The sequence below is a fragment of the Coregonus clupeaformis genome, unplaced genomic scaffold (assembly GCF_020615455.1).
Source record: "Coregonus clupeaformis isolate EN_2021a unplaced genomic scaffold, ASM2061545v1 scaf1595, whole genome shotgun sequence".
In the NCBI taxonomy this organism is placed as follows: domain Eukaryota; kingdom Metazoa; phylum Chordata; class Actinopteri; order Salmoniformes; family Salmonidae; genus Coregonus; species Coregonus clupeaformis.
In genome coordinates this window covers 100,217-116,905 of record NW_025535049.1, presented here as the reverse complement: position 1 = coordinate 116,905, position 16,689 = coordinate 100,217, and the positions used below count along the sequence as shown (strand labels likewise).

General features: G+C 50.2%; 1 protein-coding gene across 1 annotated transcript; it reads left to right on the top strand.

Annotated features, from left to right (window-relative positions):
- Positions 1 to 13,747: 13,747 nt before the first annotated feature.
- On the top strand, positions 13,748 to 16,343 carry LOC123487278 (chymotrypsin A-like). The gene is made up of 6 exons (XM_045218460.1): positions 13,748 to 13,807; positions 14,175 to 14,358; positions 14,556 to 14,634; positions 14,831 to 15,011; positions 15,323 to 15,456; positions 16,137 to 16,343. Exons 1-6 carry the CDS (start codon positions 13,756 to 13,758, stop codon positions 16,296 to 16,298), a joined length of 792 nt encoding a protein of 263 aa, XP_045074395.1. The 5' UTR covers positions 13,748 to 13,755; the 3' UTR covers positions 16,299 to 16,343.
- The last annotated feature ends 346 nt before the right edge of the window (positions 16,344 to 16,689 follow it).

Here is a 16,689-nt window from a genome sequence, read left to right as displayed (position 1 = left end):
CCAACTTTAGCGAGCCGCGCAGTTTGACGACCCGACTGGAACCTGAGAAGCTGATCGGTTGGACGGAACCCATTGCTTCTCCCTCCTTCGCTCTCGGACTCGATTATCCACCCGAATAGACAAGGCTACCAAGCTGTCCAGGTCACTAGGCTCGGATAGGAGATCAACTCATCCTTGAGCTGCTCCGACAGACCCTGGTAAAGGCCGCTTGCAGAGCCTCCTCATTCCACCCACTCTCCACAGCCAACGTCTTGAACTCGATCACGAAGTCGGCCACGCTGCGAGTTCCTTGGCGAAGTGAAAACAGGCGCCTAGCTGCGTCCCTCCCTCGGACGGAATGGTCGAAGAGCTTCCTCATCTCGGCCGTGAACCCCTGGTATGAAGCCATGCAGGGATCCTGTCGTTCCCAAACGGCTGAAGCCCACTCCAGCGCTCGACCACGCAGCAACTCAATCACAAAGGCTATCCTAGCCTTGTCTGTGGCATAAGAGTAGGGCTGTAGATCGAACACTAATCCACACTGCATAAGGAAGGAACGGCATCTTCCCAGCTCCCCCTCATATTTATCCGGCGCCGGAACCTTGGGCTCACGGAAGGACACAGCTTCAGAAGCGGCAGGCGAGATGGGTGAAACCGGTAGTGGATCCTCCACCGGACACTTGCGTTGGTTCTGGACCTCCGTCAGACCGGTAGAAAGGTTCCGAACTGACAACGCGATCTCCTGTAGTACCGTGCTATGATGGCCCAACATCTTCTCCTGCTGGGTAACGGCATGGCGAACAGAGTCCAGGTCCGCTGGGTTCATTACTGGCCGGATCGTTCTGTCACGAGTTGCTAAGCCAGAACCCAGAAGCAGACCAGGACAAGGTAAGTTGAAACGAAGGTGAGTGTTTATTACAAATTCAAGAGTGATGCTGAATAATCCAGGGAACAGAGCGGGCGGCGTTGATTAGTTGTTGGGGGTGCAGTGGTTGATCCCATCCTGGGTCGGCAGCCGCCGACCACCAGGCAGAGGTTGGATGAAGGTTCCGGACGGGTGACTGCAGATGGAACAAAACGGGGGTAAGTAAGCAACAACCCAACAAGGTGCAAAAACAACAAAACTAACGCTAGGCTCTACGACTGATACTCTGGTAAACCTACTGTTCATGGCTAACGATCCGGCAGGGGAATGGATGTTAGGCCAGAGCCTAAGAAGGGTGATGATCAGGACCAGGTGTGCAGATTGCTGATGGGATGCAGGTGCGGAAATCAAGAGAGCTCCCCGGAGCGTTCCCGAACCCTCGGGAAACTGGAGATCACGAACAGAAAAACTAGTCACCAGACAGGACCCGACTCAGACTGCCGGGATCGTTACATGAACAATGGCACACTAGAGTCCAACCTTTCCAAACATCCACCTGAGAGGAAACACAGCTTCTAGACACCTAACCTCCATGTTGACGACGTGTTACCAGCAGGGATACACACATGGAATTAAAACAAGAATACTGCACACTAATGTGTACTATTAACAGTACTATTGTATATCTAGAGTATTGGCTCACCGTCGTAGCGCTGCAGACCCCATCCGGAGGTCACGCACTTCATGGCAGACGGGGGAAACAGGGGTGGCCAGGCAGACGGGGGAAACAGGGGTGGCCAGGCAGACGGGGAAACAGGGGTGGCCAGGCAGACGGGGAAACAGGGGTGGCCAGGCAGACGGGGAAACAGGGGTGGCCAGGCAGACGGGGGGAAACAGGGGTGGCCAGGCAGACGGGGGAAACAGGGGTGGCCAGGCAGACGGGGGAAACAGGGGTGGCCAGGCAGACGGGGGGAAACAGGGGTGGCCAGGCAGATGGGGGAAACATTGGTGTTCAGGCGAGCGGGGGGTGGCCAGCTTGATCAGGGTGATGTCATTGTTGATGGTACGGGGGTTCCAGTCAGGGTGGGTGAACACCTAAGGAGAGGTGAGGGGGAGGGAAGGGGGTAGGAGAGGTGAGGGGAAGGGGGTAGGAGAGGTGAGGGGAAGGGGTAGGAGAGGTGAGGGGGAGGGAAGGGGTTAGGAGAGGTGAGGGGAAGGGGTAGGAGAGGTGAGGGGAAGGGGTAGGAGAGGTGAGGGGAGGGAAGGGGGTAGGAGAGGTGAGGGGAAGGGGTAGGAGAGGTGAGGGGAAGGGGGTAGGAGAGGTGAGGGGAAGGGGAAGGGGGTAGGAGAGGTGAGGGGAAGTGGGTAGGAGAGGTGAGGGGGAGGGAACGGGGTAGGATAGGTGAGGGGAAGGGGTAGGAGAGGTGAGGGGAAGGGCAGGGGGTAGTCCTTGTATCAATAGCTCTGTCTATGAATTTGAGAGTGGTTACAGTTCTCCGGCCCCATCCCTCAGCTTTTTACCGAAACAGGGGTGGGGAGAGCGGTTGGTTATTGTTGATTGGCGCTTTAATGAAACATCCTCAACCATGGGTGTCTAACTTTACAAATGGTTTCAGACTAACATCACGAGGGTTAGTAGCACACAATATATAATGAGAACAGTAATGGTCCAAGAACAGAGTCTTGAGGAAAACCAACATTTAAACAAGAGAAGACTGTAGCTCAGGAGTCCCCAATTATATTTACATTTTACATTTGACATTTTAGTCATTTAGCAGACGCTCTTATCCAGAGCGACTTACAGTTAGTGCATAATATATATTTTTTCATACTCAGCCGTGGGCCAAATTTTCCTTGAGCGGATGGTCGGGGGGCCGGAACATAGTTATAAATAATTTGTAGACTTGCAAATAGATATAGTATGACAAAAACAGAACCATTTCAAACCTCAGTTACATTGTTACATTGGGAAACGATCACATGCTTTTCTATTTATGCGTGGGAATACTTGGAAACAGATTTCCTCAATTAAAACTCACTTTGAACTAATTTCCTGCTGATTTTACAGTATTTTATGTCCAACGACAACAATTATTTGGTTAAAACTATAATTTTGATATCATGGATGGTCAGTCCTGCTCAGAAAACTTGGGGGGCCAAATAAAATCCCTGGGCTATTGGGGAACCCTGAGATAGAACGAACTACAAAAATCTCTGAAGCTGGAGACTCTTATCTCCCTCACTAACTTTAAGCGTCAGTTGTCAGAGCAGCTTACCGATCACTGCACCTGTACACAGCCCATCTGAAATTAGCCCACCCAACTACCTCATCCCCATATTGTTATTTATTTTGCTCATTTGCACCCCAGTATCTCTATTTTGCACATCATCTTCTGCACATCTATCACTCCAGTGTTAATACTAAATTGTAATTATTATTTGCACACACTATATATAGATTTTCTATTTTCTATTGTATTTTTGACTTTATGTTTTGTTTTACCCCATATGTAACTCTGTGTTGTTGTTTTTAATCGCACTGCTTTGCTTTATCTTGGCCAGGTCGCAGTTGTAAATGAGAAGTTGTTCTCAACTGGCTTACCTGGTTAAATAAAGGTGGAATAAAAAATAATAATACTACTAGGATCCTACTAGGATCTTACGGCTAATCCCACAATCCTAATACTACAATGACTTTCCTTGCAGCGTTTACTATCATGAGCCTACCTCATGGGTATGTAATATCATGAGCCTATCATGAGTATGTAATATCATGAGCCTATCATGAGTATGTAATATCATGAGCCTATCATGAGTATGTAATATCATGAGCCTATCATGAGTATGTAATATCATGAGCCTATCATGAGTATGTAATATCATGAGCCTACCCAGCGTCAGTGTCAGTCTAACATGAGCCTATCATGAGTATGTAATATCATGAGCCTATCATGAGTATGTAATATCATGAGCCTATCATGAGTATGTACCTGTATCTTGGCCAGGTCGCAGTTGTAAATGAGAACTTGTTCTCAACTGGCTTCCTGGTTAAATAAAGGTGGAATAAAATAAAAAATAAACAGAAGAGTGATAACTCTAACCAAGAGTTCAAATCTACTGAGGATAGAAGAGCAGACTGTTGGCGTAACCACCTTAGGAGGCGCTGACGAAAGCCAGACGGGCGACGAGCCAGAGGAAAGCCATTGTGACGATGTGACATTCTAAAGGACGTTGGAACCCTACTTATTCCCAAACCCCAATCAGAGTCGAACGAAAAGGAGCCCAGGGTTTGTCCACCTCACCTCAGAACGGAGGGTGACCCCGGTAGAATATTAACTCCAAAGGGGGGGTGATATATCCAGCTGCTTATCACCGCCAGGTAACTGGAAAGTTCTCAGCCCTGTCCTTTACTGCCCACCAAGAGCACCAGACCAGAGGGGTGTAGCAATTCACGGCATTCAGGGGGTCTGGTGGAGTGCTGTGCAGAGGAAAGAGTACTGATCTAGGATCAGTTTAGCCTTTTAGATCGTAACGAAGAAGACAACAAGGACGGGGGGGGGGCTGATCCTAGATCAGCCACTCCTACTCTGAAACGCTTTGTGGATGTGGGCCCTGGTGTACTGCAGTGTTCGGAATAGCAACGGCTCTCTAACTGTCAGAGGCACTGGTCCCCGCAGACTCAACCGTGACCTGCCCTTGACCTCTGACCTCTTACTTATCGAACAACTCCCAGGTTTCATCGAGACATGAATGAAGCATTTCTTACAGCAGTAACACTTTTCAAATACACTGTACCATCCGTGATTTCTAGGTACCCATCTGTGGGTAATGTTGTGTCAGTTAGGTACCCATCTGACAGTCATGTTGTGTCATAGTGTCAGAGGGCTGTGTCAGAAGGCTGTGTCAGAGGGCTGTGTTAGAGGGCTGTGTCAGAAGGCTGTGTCAGAGGGCTGTGTCAGAGGGCTGTGTCAGAGGGCTGTGTCATAGGGCTGTGTCATAGGGCTGTGTCAGAGGGCTGTGTCAGAGGGCTGTGTCATAGGGCTGTGTCAGAAGGCTGTGTCATAGGGCTGTGTCAGAAGGCTGTGTCATAGGGCTGTGTCATATGGCTGTGTCATAGGGCTGTGTCATAGGGCTGTGTCAGAGGGCTGTGTTAGAGGGCTGTGTCATAGGGCTGTGTCAGAGGGCTGTGTCATAGTGTCAGAGGGCTGTGTGTCATAATGTCAGAGGGCTGTGTCATAGTGTCAGAGGGCTGTGTCATAGTGTCAGAGGGCTGTGTCAGAAGGCTGTGTCAGAGGGCTGTGTCAGAGGGCTGTGTCAGAGGGCTGTGTCAGAGGGCTGTGTCAGAGGGCTGTGTCATAGTGTCAGAGGGCTGTGTCGTAGTGTCAGAGGGCTGTGTCAGAGGGCTGTGTCAGAGGGCTGTGTCAGAGGGCTGTGTCATAGTGTCAGAGGGCTGTGTCATAATGTCAGAGGGTTGTGTCATAGTGTCAGAGGGCTGTGTCAGAGGGCTGTGTCAGAGGGCTGTGTCATAGTGTCAGAGGGCTGTGTCATAGTGTCAGAGGGCTGTGTCAGAGGGCTGTGTCAGAGGGCTGTGTCAGAGGGCTGTGTCATAGTGTCAGAGGGCTGTGTCATAGTGTCAGAGGGCTGTGTCAGAGGGCTGTGTTAGAGGGCTGTGTTAGAGGGCTGTGTCAGAGGGCTGTGTCAGAGGGCTGTGTCATAGTGTCAGAGGGCTGTGTCATAGTGTCAGAGGGCTGTGTCATAGTGTCAGAGGGCTGTGTCAGAGGGCTGTGTCATAGTGTCAGAGGGCTGTGTCATAGTGTCAGAGGGCTGTGTCAGAGGGCTGTGTCAGAGGGCTGTGTCATAGTGTCAGAGGGCTGTGTCATAATGTCAGAGGGCTGTGTCATAGTGTCAGAGGGCTGTGTCATAGTGTCAGAGGGCTGTGTCAGAGGGCTGTGTCATAGTGTCAGAGGGCCGTGTCATAGTGTCAGAGGGCTGTGTCAGAGGGCTGTGTCAGAGGGCTGTGTCAGAGGGCTGTGTCATAGTGTCAGAGGGCTGTGTCATAATGTCAGAGGGCTGTGTCATAGTGTCAGAGGGCTGTGTCATAGTGTCAGAGGGCTGTGTCAGAGGGCTGTGTTAGAGGGCTGTGTCAGAGGGCTGTGTCAGAGGGCTGTGTCAGAGGGCTGTGTCAGAGGGCTGTGTCAGAGGGCTGTGTCAGAGGGCTGTGTCATAGTGCTGTGTCAGAGGGCTGTGTCAGAGGGCTGTCATAGGGCTGTGTCAGAAGGCTGTGTTAGAGGGCTGTGTCAGAGGGCTGTGTCAGAGGGCTGTGTCATAGTGTCAGAGGGCTGTGTCATAATGTCAGAGGGCTGTGTCATAGTGTCAGAGGGCTGTGTCATAGTGTCAGAGGGCTGTGTCAGAGGGCTGTGTTAGAGGGCTGTGTCAGAAGGCTGTGTCATAGGGCTGTGTCATAGGGCTGTGTCAGAGGGCTGTGTCAGAGGGCTGTGTCATAGTGTCAGAGGGCTGTGTCATAATGTCAGAGGGCTGTGTCAGAAGGCTGTGTCATAGGGCTGTGTCAGAAGGCTGTGTCATAGGGCTGTGTCATAGGGCTGTGTCAGAGGGCTGTGTTAGAGGGCTGTGTCATAGGGCTGTGTCAGAGGGCTGTGTCACAGTGTCAGAGGGCTGTGTCATAATGTCAGAGGGCTGTGTCATAGTGTCAGAGGGCTGTGTCAGAGGGCTGTGTCAGAGGGCTGTGTTAGAGGGCTGTGTCAGAGGGCTGTGTCATAGTGTCAGAGGGCTGTGTCAGAGGGCTGTGTCAGAGGGCTGTGTTAGAGGGCTGTGTCAGAGGGCTGTGTCATAGTGTCAGAGTGCTGTGTCATAATGTCAGAGGGCTGTGTCATAGTGTCAGAGGGCTGTGTCATAATGTCAGAGGGCTGTGTCATAGTGTCAGAGGGCTGTGTCATAGTGTCAGAGGGCTGTGTCAGAGGGCTGTGTTAGAGGGCTGTGTCAGAGGGCTGTGTCAGAGGGCTGTGTCAGAGGGCTGTGTCATAGGGCTGTGTCAGAAGGCTGTGTCAGAAGGCTGTGTCATAGGGCTGTGTCAGAAGGCTGTGTCATAGGGCTGTGTCATAGGGCTGTGTCATAGTGTCAGAGGGCTGTGTCAGAAGGCTGTGTCAGAGGGCTGTGTCAGAAGGCTGTGTCATAGGGCTGTGTCAGAAGGCTTTGTCAGAAGGCTGTGTCATAGGGCTGTGTCATAGTGTCAGAGGGCTGTGTCAGAAGGCTGTGTCAGAAGGCTGTGTCATAGGGCTGTGTCAGAAGGCTGTGTCAGAAGGCTGTGTCATAGGGCTGTGTCAGAAGGCTGTGTCAGAGGGCTGTGTCAGAAGGCTGTGTCATAGGGCTGTGTCAGAAGGCTGTGTCAGAAGGCTGTGTCATAGTGTCAGAGTGCTGTGTCATAATGTCAGAGGGCTGTGTCATAGTGTCAGAGGGCTGTGTCATAATGTCAGAGGGCTGTGTCATAGTGTCAGAGGGCTGTGTCATAGTGTCAGAGGGCTGTGTCAGAGGGCTGTGTTAGAGGGCTGTGTCAGAGGGCTGTGTCAGAGGGCTGTGTCAGAGGGCTGTGTCATAGGGCTGTGTCAGAAGGCTGTGTCAGAAGGCTGTGTCATAGGGCTGTGTCAGAAGGCTGTGTCATAGGGCTGTGTCATAGGGCTGTGTCATAGTGTCAGAGGGCTGTGTCAGAAGGCTGTGTCAGAGGGCTGTGTCAGAAGGCTGTGTCATAGGGCTGTGTCAGAAGGCTTTGTCAGAAGGCTGTGTCATAGGGCTGTGTCATAGTGTCAGAGGGCTGTGTCAGAAGGCTGTGTCAGAAGGCTGTGTCATAGGGCTGTGTCAGAAGGCTGTGTCAGAAGGCTGTGTCATAGGGCTGTGTCAGAAGGCTGTGTCAGAGGGCTGTGTCAGAAGGCTGTGTCATAGGGCTGTGTCAGAAGGCTGTGTCAGAAGGCTGTGTCATAGGGCTGTGTCATAGTGTCAGAGGGCTGTGTCAGAAGGCTGTGTCAGAAGGCTGTGTCAGAAGGCTGTGTCATAGGGCTGTGTCAGAAGGCTGTGTCATAGGGCTGTGTCAGAGGGCTGTGTCAGAGGGCTGTGTCATAGTGTCAGAGGGCTGTGTCATAATGTCAGAGGGCTGTGTCAGAAGGCTGTGTCATAGGGCTGTGTCAGAAGGCTGTGTCATAGGGCTGTGTCATAGGGCTGTGTCATAGGGCTGTGTCATAGGGCTGTGTCAGAGGGCTGTGTTAGAGGGCTGTGTCATAGGGCTGTGTCAGAGGGCTGTGTCATAGTGTCAGAGGGCTGTGTCATAATGTCAGAGGGCTGTGTCATAGTGTCAGAGGGCTGTGTCATAGTGTCAGAGGGCTGTGTCAGAGGGCTGTGTTAGAGGGCTGTGTCAGAGGGCTGTGTCAGAGGGCTGTCAGAGGGCTGTGTCAGAGGGCTGTGTCAGAGGGCTGTGTCAGAAGGCTGTGTCAGAGGGCTGTGTTAGAGGGCTGTGTCAGAGGGCTGTGTCATAGTGTCAGAGTGCTGTGTCATAATGTCAGAGGGCTGTGTCATAGTGTCAGAGGGCTGTGTCATAATGTCAGAGGGCTGTGTCATAGTGTCAGAGGGCTGTGTCATAGTGTCAGAAGGCTGTGTCAGAGGGCTGTGTTAGAGGGCTGTGTCAGAGGGCTGTGTCATAGTGTCAGAGTGCTGTGTCATAATGTCAGAGGGCTGTGTCATAGTGTCAGAGGGCTGTGTCATAATGTCAGAGGGCTGTGTCATAGTGTCAGAGGGCTGTGTCATAGTGTCAGAGGGCTGTGTCAGAGGGCTATGTTAGAGGGCTGTGTCAGAGGGCTGTGTCAGAGGGCTGTGTCAGAGGGCTGTGTCATAGGGCTGTGTCAGAAGGCTGTGTCAGAAGGCTGTGTCATAGGGCTGTGTCAGAAGGCTGTGTCATAGGGCTGTGTCATAGGGCTGTGTCATAGTGTCAGAGGGCTGTGTCAGAAGGCTGTGTCAGAGGGCTGTGTCAGAAGGCTGTGTCATAGGGCTGTGTCAGAGTGCTGTGTCATAATGTCAGAGGGCTGTGTCATAGTGTCAGAGGGCTGTGTCATAATGTCAGAGGGCTGTGTCATAGTGTCAGAGGGCTGTGTCATAGTGTCAGAGGGCTGTGTCAGAGGGCTGTGTTAGAGGGCTGTGTCAGAGGGCTGTGTCAGAGGGCTGTGTCAGAGGGCTGTGTCATAGGGCTGTGTCAGAAGGCTGTGTCATAGGGCTGTGTCATAGGGCTGTGTCAGAAGGCTGTGTCATAGGGCTGTGTCATAGGGCTGTGTCATAGTGTCAGAGGGCTGTGTCAGAGGGCTGTGTCAGAGGGCTGTGTCATAGGGCTGTGTCAGAAGGCTGTGTCAGAAGGCTGTGTCATAGGGCTGTGTCAGAAGGCTGTGTCATAGGGCTGTGTCATAGGGCTGTGTCATAGTGTCAGAGGGCTGTGTCAGAGGGCTGTGTCAGAGGGCTGTGTTAGAGGGCTGTGTCAGAGGGCTGTGTCATAGTGTCAGAGTGCTGTGTCATAATGTCAGAGGGCTGTGTCATAGTGTCAGAGGGCTGTGTCATAATGTCAGAGGGCTGTGTCATAGTGTCAGAGGGCTGTGTCATAGTGTCAGAGGGCTGTGTCAGAGGGCTGTGTTAGAGGGCTGTGTCAGAGGGCTGTGTCAGAGGGCTGTGTCAGAGGGCTGTGTCATAGGGCTGTGTCAGAAGGCTGTGTCAGAAGGCTGTGTCATAGGGCTGTGTCAGAAGGCTGTGTCATAGGGCTGTGTCATAGTGTCAGAGGGCTGTGTCAGAAGGCTGTGTCAGAGGGCTGTGTCAGAAGGCTGTGTCATAGGGCTGTGTCAGAAGGCTGTGTCAGAAGGCTGTGTCATAGGGCTGTGTCATAGTGTCAGAGGGCTGTGTCAGAAGGCTGTGTCAGAAGGCTGTGTCATAGGGCTGTGTCAGAAGGCTGTGTCAGAAGGCTGTGTCATAGGGCTGTGTCAGAAGGCTGTGTCAGAGGGCTGTGTCAGAAGGCTGTGTCATAGGGCTGTGTCAGAAGGCTGTGTCAGAAGGCTGTGTCATAGGGCTGTGTCATAGTGTCAGAGGGCTGTGTCAGAAGGCTGTGTCAGAAGGCTGTGTCAGAAGGCTGTGTCATAGGGCTGTGTCAGAAGGCTGTGTCATAGGGCTGTGTCAGAGGGCTGTGTCAGAGGGCTGTGTCATAGTGTCAGAGGGCTGTGTCATAATGTCAGAGGGCTGTGTCAGAAGGCTGTGTCATAGGGCTGTGTCAGAAGGCTGTGTCATAGGGCTGTGTCATAGGGCTGTGTCATAGGGCTGTGTCATAGGGCTGTGTCAGAGGGCTGTGTTAGAGGGCTGTGTCATAGGGCTGTGTCAGAGGGCTGTGTCATAGTGTCAGAGGGCTGTGTCATAATGTCAGAGGGCTGTGTCATAGTGTCAGAGGGCTGTGTCATAGTGTCAGAGGGCTGTGTCATAGTGTCAGAGGGCTGTGTCAGAGGGCTGTGTTAGAGGGCTGTGTCAGAGGGCTGTCAGAGGGCTGTGTCAGAGGGCTGTGTCAGAGGGCTGTGTCAGAAGGCTGTGTCAGAGGGCTGTGTCCCTCCTACAATAAGAATCAATCCTTCCTTGACCGGCAAATTAATTATGACAGACTTTCAATGTCTTTCAACTATAAAACCCCCATAAAATTGTTTTAATATTGATTTATTTATGTATTGATACTTTCCTACATGTATATGTTTAAAACCCAATCAGGATCCTTTTTCTATTTCTGTTGTTTAGGGGGGATATATAGGGGACAGTGGGGAGGGCTGGGGACAGTGGGGATATATAGGAGACGGGGATATATAGGGGACGGCTGGGGACAGTGGGGATATATAGGAGACAGTGGGGATATATAGGAGACAGTGGGGATATATAGGGGACAGTGGGGATATATAGGGGACAGTGGGGATATATAGGGGACGGGGGATATATAGGGGACATTGGGGAGGGCTGGGGATAGTGGGGATATATAGGGGACAGTGGGGATATATAGGGGACAGGGATATATAGGGGACAGTGGGGATATATAGGGGACAGTGGGGATATATAGGGGACAGTGGGGATATTGGGGGACAGTGGGGATATATAGGGGACAGTGGGGATATATAGGGGACGGGGGATATATAGGGGAGAGTGGGGATATATAGGGGACGGGGGATATATAGGAGACAGTGGGGATATATAGGGTACAGTGGGGATGTATAGGAGACAGGGATATATAGGGGATGGGGGATATATAGGGGACAGTGGGGATATACAGGGGACAGTGGGGATATATACATTTACATTTTAGTCATTTAGCAGACGCTCTTATCCAGAGCAACTTACAGTTAGTGATTACATATATTTTTTATACTGGCCCCCCGTGGGAATCGAACCCACAACCCTGGCGTTGCAAACGCCATGCTCTATCAACTGAGCTACATCCCTGCCAGCCATTCCCTCCCCTACCCTAGACGACGCTGGGCCAATTGTGCGCCGCCCATGAGTCTCCCGGTCGCGGCCGGCTGCGACAGAGCCTGGATTCGAACCAGGATCTCTAGTGACACAGTTAGCACTGCCTTAGACCACTGCGCCACTCAGGAGTATCCGGGGACAGTGGGGATATATAGGGGACAGTGGGGATATATAGGGGACAGTGGGGATATATAGGGGACGGTGGGGATATATAGGGGACAGTGGGGATATATAGGGGACAATGGGGATATATAGGGAACAGTGGGGATATATAGGGGACAGTGGGGATATATAGGGGACATGGGAGATATATAGGGGACAGTGGGGATATATAGGGGACAGGGGATATATAGGGGACAGTGGGGATATAGGGGACAGTGGGGGAGGGATGGGGACAGTGGGGATATATAGGGGACAGTGGGGATATATAGGGGACAGTGGGGATATATGGGGACAGTGGGGATATATAGGGGACAGTGGGGATGTATAGGGGACAGTGGGGAGGGATAGGGACAGTGGGGGAGAGATAGGGACACTGGGGATATATAGGGGACAGTGGGGAGGGCTGGGGACAGTGGGGAGGGCTGGGGACAGTAGGGAGGGCTGGGGATATATAGGGGACAGTGGGGAGAGATGGGGACAGTGGGGAGGGCTGGGGACAGTGGGGAGGGCTGGGGATATATAGGGGGACAGTGGGGAGAGATGGGGACAGTGGGGAGGGCTGGGGACAGTGGGGAGGGCTGGGGATATATAGGGGACAGTGGGGAGGGATGGGGATATATAGGGGACAGTGGGGAGGGATGGGGATATATAGGGGACAGTGGGGAGGGCTGGGGACAGTGGGGAGGGATGGGGATATATAGGGGACAGTGGGGAGGGATGGGGACAGTGGGGAGAGATGGGGATATATAGGGGACAGTGGGGAGAGATGGGGACAGTGGGGAGAGATGGGGATATATAGCGTTTTACCACAAAACATGATTATTTGGCTCTCTAAAATAAAATTACCTTGCAATATATTTCAAATAAATCATGTCAGTCTTTTCCCTAGCCCATGTCATGGTAAGATTCATCATGTCTCTTTTCACTAGCCCATGTCATGGTAAGATTCATCATGTCAGTCTTTTCACTAGCCCATGTCATGGTAAGATTCATCATGTCAGTCTTTTTCACTAGCCCATGTCATGGTAAGATTCATCATGTCAGTCTTTTCACTAGCCCATGTCATGGTAAGATTCATCATGTCAGTCTTTTCACTAGCCCATGTCATGGTAAGATTCATCATGTCAGTCTTTTCACTAGCCCATGTCATGGTAAGATTCATCATGTCAGTCTTTTCACTGGCCCATGTCATGGTAAGATTCATCATGTCAGTCTTTTCACTAGCCCATGTCATGGTAAGATTCATCATGTCAGTCTTTTCACTAGCCCATGTCATGGTAAGATTCATCATGTCAGTCTTTTCACTAGCCCATGTCATGGTAAGATTCATCATGTCAGTCTTTTCACTGGCCCATGTCATGGTAAGATTCATCATGTCTCTTTTCACTAGCCCATGTCATGGTAAGATGAATCATGTCAGTCTTTTCACTAGCCCATGTCATGGTAAGATTCATCATGTCTCTTTTCACTAGCCCATGTCATGGTAAGATTAATCATGTCTCTTTCCACTGGCCCATGTCATGGTAAGATTCATCATGTCTCTTTTCACTGGCCCATGTCATGGTAAGATTCATCATGTCTCTTTTCACTAGCCCATGTCATGGTAAGATGAATCATGTCAGTCTTTTCACTAGCCCATGTCATGGTAAGATTAATCATGTCAGTCTTTTCACTAGCCCATGTCATGGTAAGATTCATCATGTCAGTCTTTTCACTAGCCCATGTCATGGTAAGATTCATCATGTCAGTCTTTTCACTGGCCCATGTCATGGTAAGATTCATCATGTCAGTCTTTTCACTAGCCCATGTCATGGTAAGATTCATCATGTCAGTCTTTTCACTGGCCCATGTCATGGTAAGATTCATCATGCCAGTCTTTTCACTAGCCCATGTCATGGTAAGATTCATCATGTCAGTCACTGTTCCCTTTTCTCCTGTGTTCTGAGAGAGCGAGACTATCCTTTGGGTAATATTTGCCACAAGCCAACATTGTCTCCACAATTTTCTCCTTTGGTCAATTTCAAGAAATATTTCCAACGAACGACCTTTTTTTTCCGTAACCCCAAATGTTGCATAACGGTGTGAGAAAATTTCCCCTGTTATCTGCAGAGGGACAGGTGAGACACACACAGGGAGGAGGAGGAGTATGCAGATTCAGACCCGTGGTTCCTGTATAAAAGACCCGCTGTGCCCCTTTACTCCGTCACGCTGAAGACATGAACTGTCTACTGATCCTCTCCTGCCTTGCCTTCGCCGGCGCAGCCTACGGTGAGAAAATGTCCACGTGTCTGCCAATGTCTTCCTTTACATGAGTTGCAGGATAGGATACCTCAGGGTGCTTTTTTTAGTTGTTCAGTGTTTATTCTTTAGTTTTATTCACAGTTTTTTTCCCTGTGAAGCACATTGTGTTGCATTCCATGTCTGAACATCTACTGTAGAAATAAAGCTTGATTTGATTTATTTATCGGGTAAAATAAATATTTGACATGAGTGACTGCTCTACTCAATATCATTTCAAGTGGTACTACACTAGGGCAACATTGTGTTAATATTCTGTATAGAGGAAACTGCCAACTGTTAGAATCTCTATTAGAGCAGCCAAACCAGACCCCCTAATCTCTGTCTCTGTCACCAGGCTGTGGCTCCCCAGCAATCCAGCCTGTGGTGTCTGGTTACGCCCGCATCGTCAACGGTGAGGAGGCTGTGCCCGGCTCCTGGCCCTGGCAGGTGTCCCTCCAGGACTACACTGGATTCCACTTCTGCGGCGGCTCTCTGATCAACGAGAACTGGGTTGTGACAGCCGCCCACTGCAGCGTGAAGTGGGTGCTGGCTGCCGAGCCATTACCTTCATAAGTGTAGCAACATGCTAACTGGCTAAAAGCTAGCTAATGCTAACTAGCTAAAAATAATACTAGCTAAAAGCTGGATAATGCTAGTGCTAATGCTACTTAGCTGAAAGGTGGCTAGCATATGGTTAACGTAGCTAAATTATGTTTATTTTGTGAAACTATTTCAGGACCTCTCACCGTGTGATCCTGGGAGAGCACGATCGCTCGTCCAACGCTGAGGACATCCAGACCATCAACGTTGGCCAGGTAAACTTCCACAAACAACTATTCCTACAACTTTTAACATCTATACTTTTATTATTTTAAGTAAAGATAAAAGATCAGTGAAAGTTCCACCTGGAAGTCACATCAGCTCAAATGATCAGTTCATGATCTGTTTTCGGTGAATTAAAACATTGAATCTTAAAATCTCAAATGTTTGTCGCCTTGTGCCCCTTACTAGGTGTTCAAGCACCCCAAGTACAACGGCTTCACGATCAACAACGACATCACCCTGATCAAGCTGGCCACCCCCGCCGTCCTGGGAACCCGTGTGTCCCCCGTGTGCGTCGCTGAGACCAACGATGACTTCGCCGGTGGCATGACGTGTGTGACCTCCGGCTGGGGTCTGACCCGCTACAACGGTAACCAATCGCTACAGCTTTTCCCATCAAGATCTTTCCAATCACCAGAGGTCTCATTGTAAAGTCAGATAAACCTTGGGTCGTTTTTCTTGACTAGCAGTACTGGTCGGTCTAGTTGAAAGATTCTGTTTCAATTGGCTCAGTCAATTTGAAATATTCAATTTCAGTTGGCTCAATCTATTTCAAAAATGATGTTTCAGTTGGCTTTCAGTCTTGCATTGCTTAGTAGTCTTTTAACTATGTGAGAAAGATGGTGATTGGCTGGCCGGTTCTGTAGTGTTACCTGACCCTTTGGTGTCCTCTGGTTCCAGCTCCCGACACCCCCGCCCTGCTGCAGCAGGCTGCTCTTCCCCTGCTGACCAAGGCTCAGTGCCAGAAGTTCTGGGGCTCCAAGATCACCGACCTCATGATCTGCGCTGGAGCCGATGGCGCCTCTTCCTGCATGGTGAGTAACACAAACCATAGGGTTGCAAAATTCAGGCAAACTTCCTAAACATTCCTAGGGTTTCCAGAATTCCTAGCTGGAAGATTCCCAGATTTTTGCAAGCCTACACAAACCATATATATGGCATACTGACGCACTGTTACAGGCCATGACACTGAACCCACCACCGTCTGACTAATGGTGGTCACACTGACGCACTGTTACAGGCCATGACACTGAACCCACCACCGTCTGACTAATGGTGGTCACACTGACGCACTGTTACAGGCCATGACACTGAACCCACCACCGTCTGACTAATGGTGGTCACACTGACGCACTGTTACAGGCCATGACACTGAACCTACCACCGTCTGACTAATGGTGGTCACACTGACGCACTGTTACAGGCTTTTACACTGGCTTAAAACGTCGTTGCATCGATAATAGCTCGGTGTTTCCTTAGTTCTTCACTTTTTGGAAACAGCTGAGCACAAACTCTGAACATAAAAAGTGATCACTAGAGAGAGACTGTAATTTGACAGACTCTTACCACAAACTCTGAACATAAAAAGTTACCACTAGAGAGAGACTGACATTTGACAGACTTACCACAAACTCTGAACATAAAAAGTGATCACCAGAGAGAGACTGACATTTGACAGACTCTAACTCTTTCTATGCTCCTTTCTGTGTTTCAGGGTGACTCTGGTGGCCCCCTGGTCTGTGAGAAGGCTGGTGCCTGGACCCTGGTCGGTATTGTGTCCTGGGGCAGTGGTACCTGCACCCCCCACCATGCCCGGAGTGTACGCCGCGTCACCGAGCTCCGCTCCTACATCGACCAGACCATCGCCTCCAACTAAGTCTTCAGTTTCATCTTCATAATAAATAAAAGTAGTTTCTAGTAACGTATTGGTTCCTTGGTGTTTCTTGAAACGTGGGTTTTGACAGTTAAAGCAGCAATCAGCAGTTGAAAGAATAACAAAGCATACTGCGCCACTGTTTCAGAAAAGCGGGGGGATGGGGCTTGAGAAATGTAAACACTCTCAAATTCAAAGATAGAGCTATGGATGCAAGGACTGACCATCCATGATATCAACATTATAGTTTTGAGGCTATAGTTTTGAGGCTATAGTTTTGAGGCTATAGTTTTGAGGCTATAGTTTTGAGGCTATAGTTTTGAGGCTATAGTTTTGAGGCTATAGTTTTGAGGCTATAGCTTTGGGGTCCTGATGTGGTAAGACAGTTGAACTA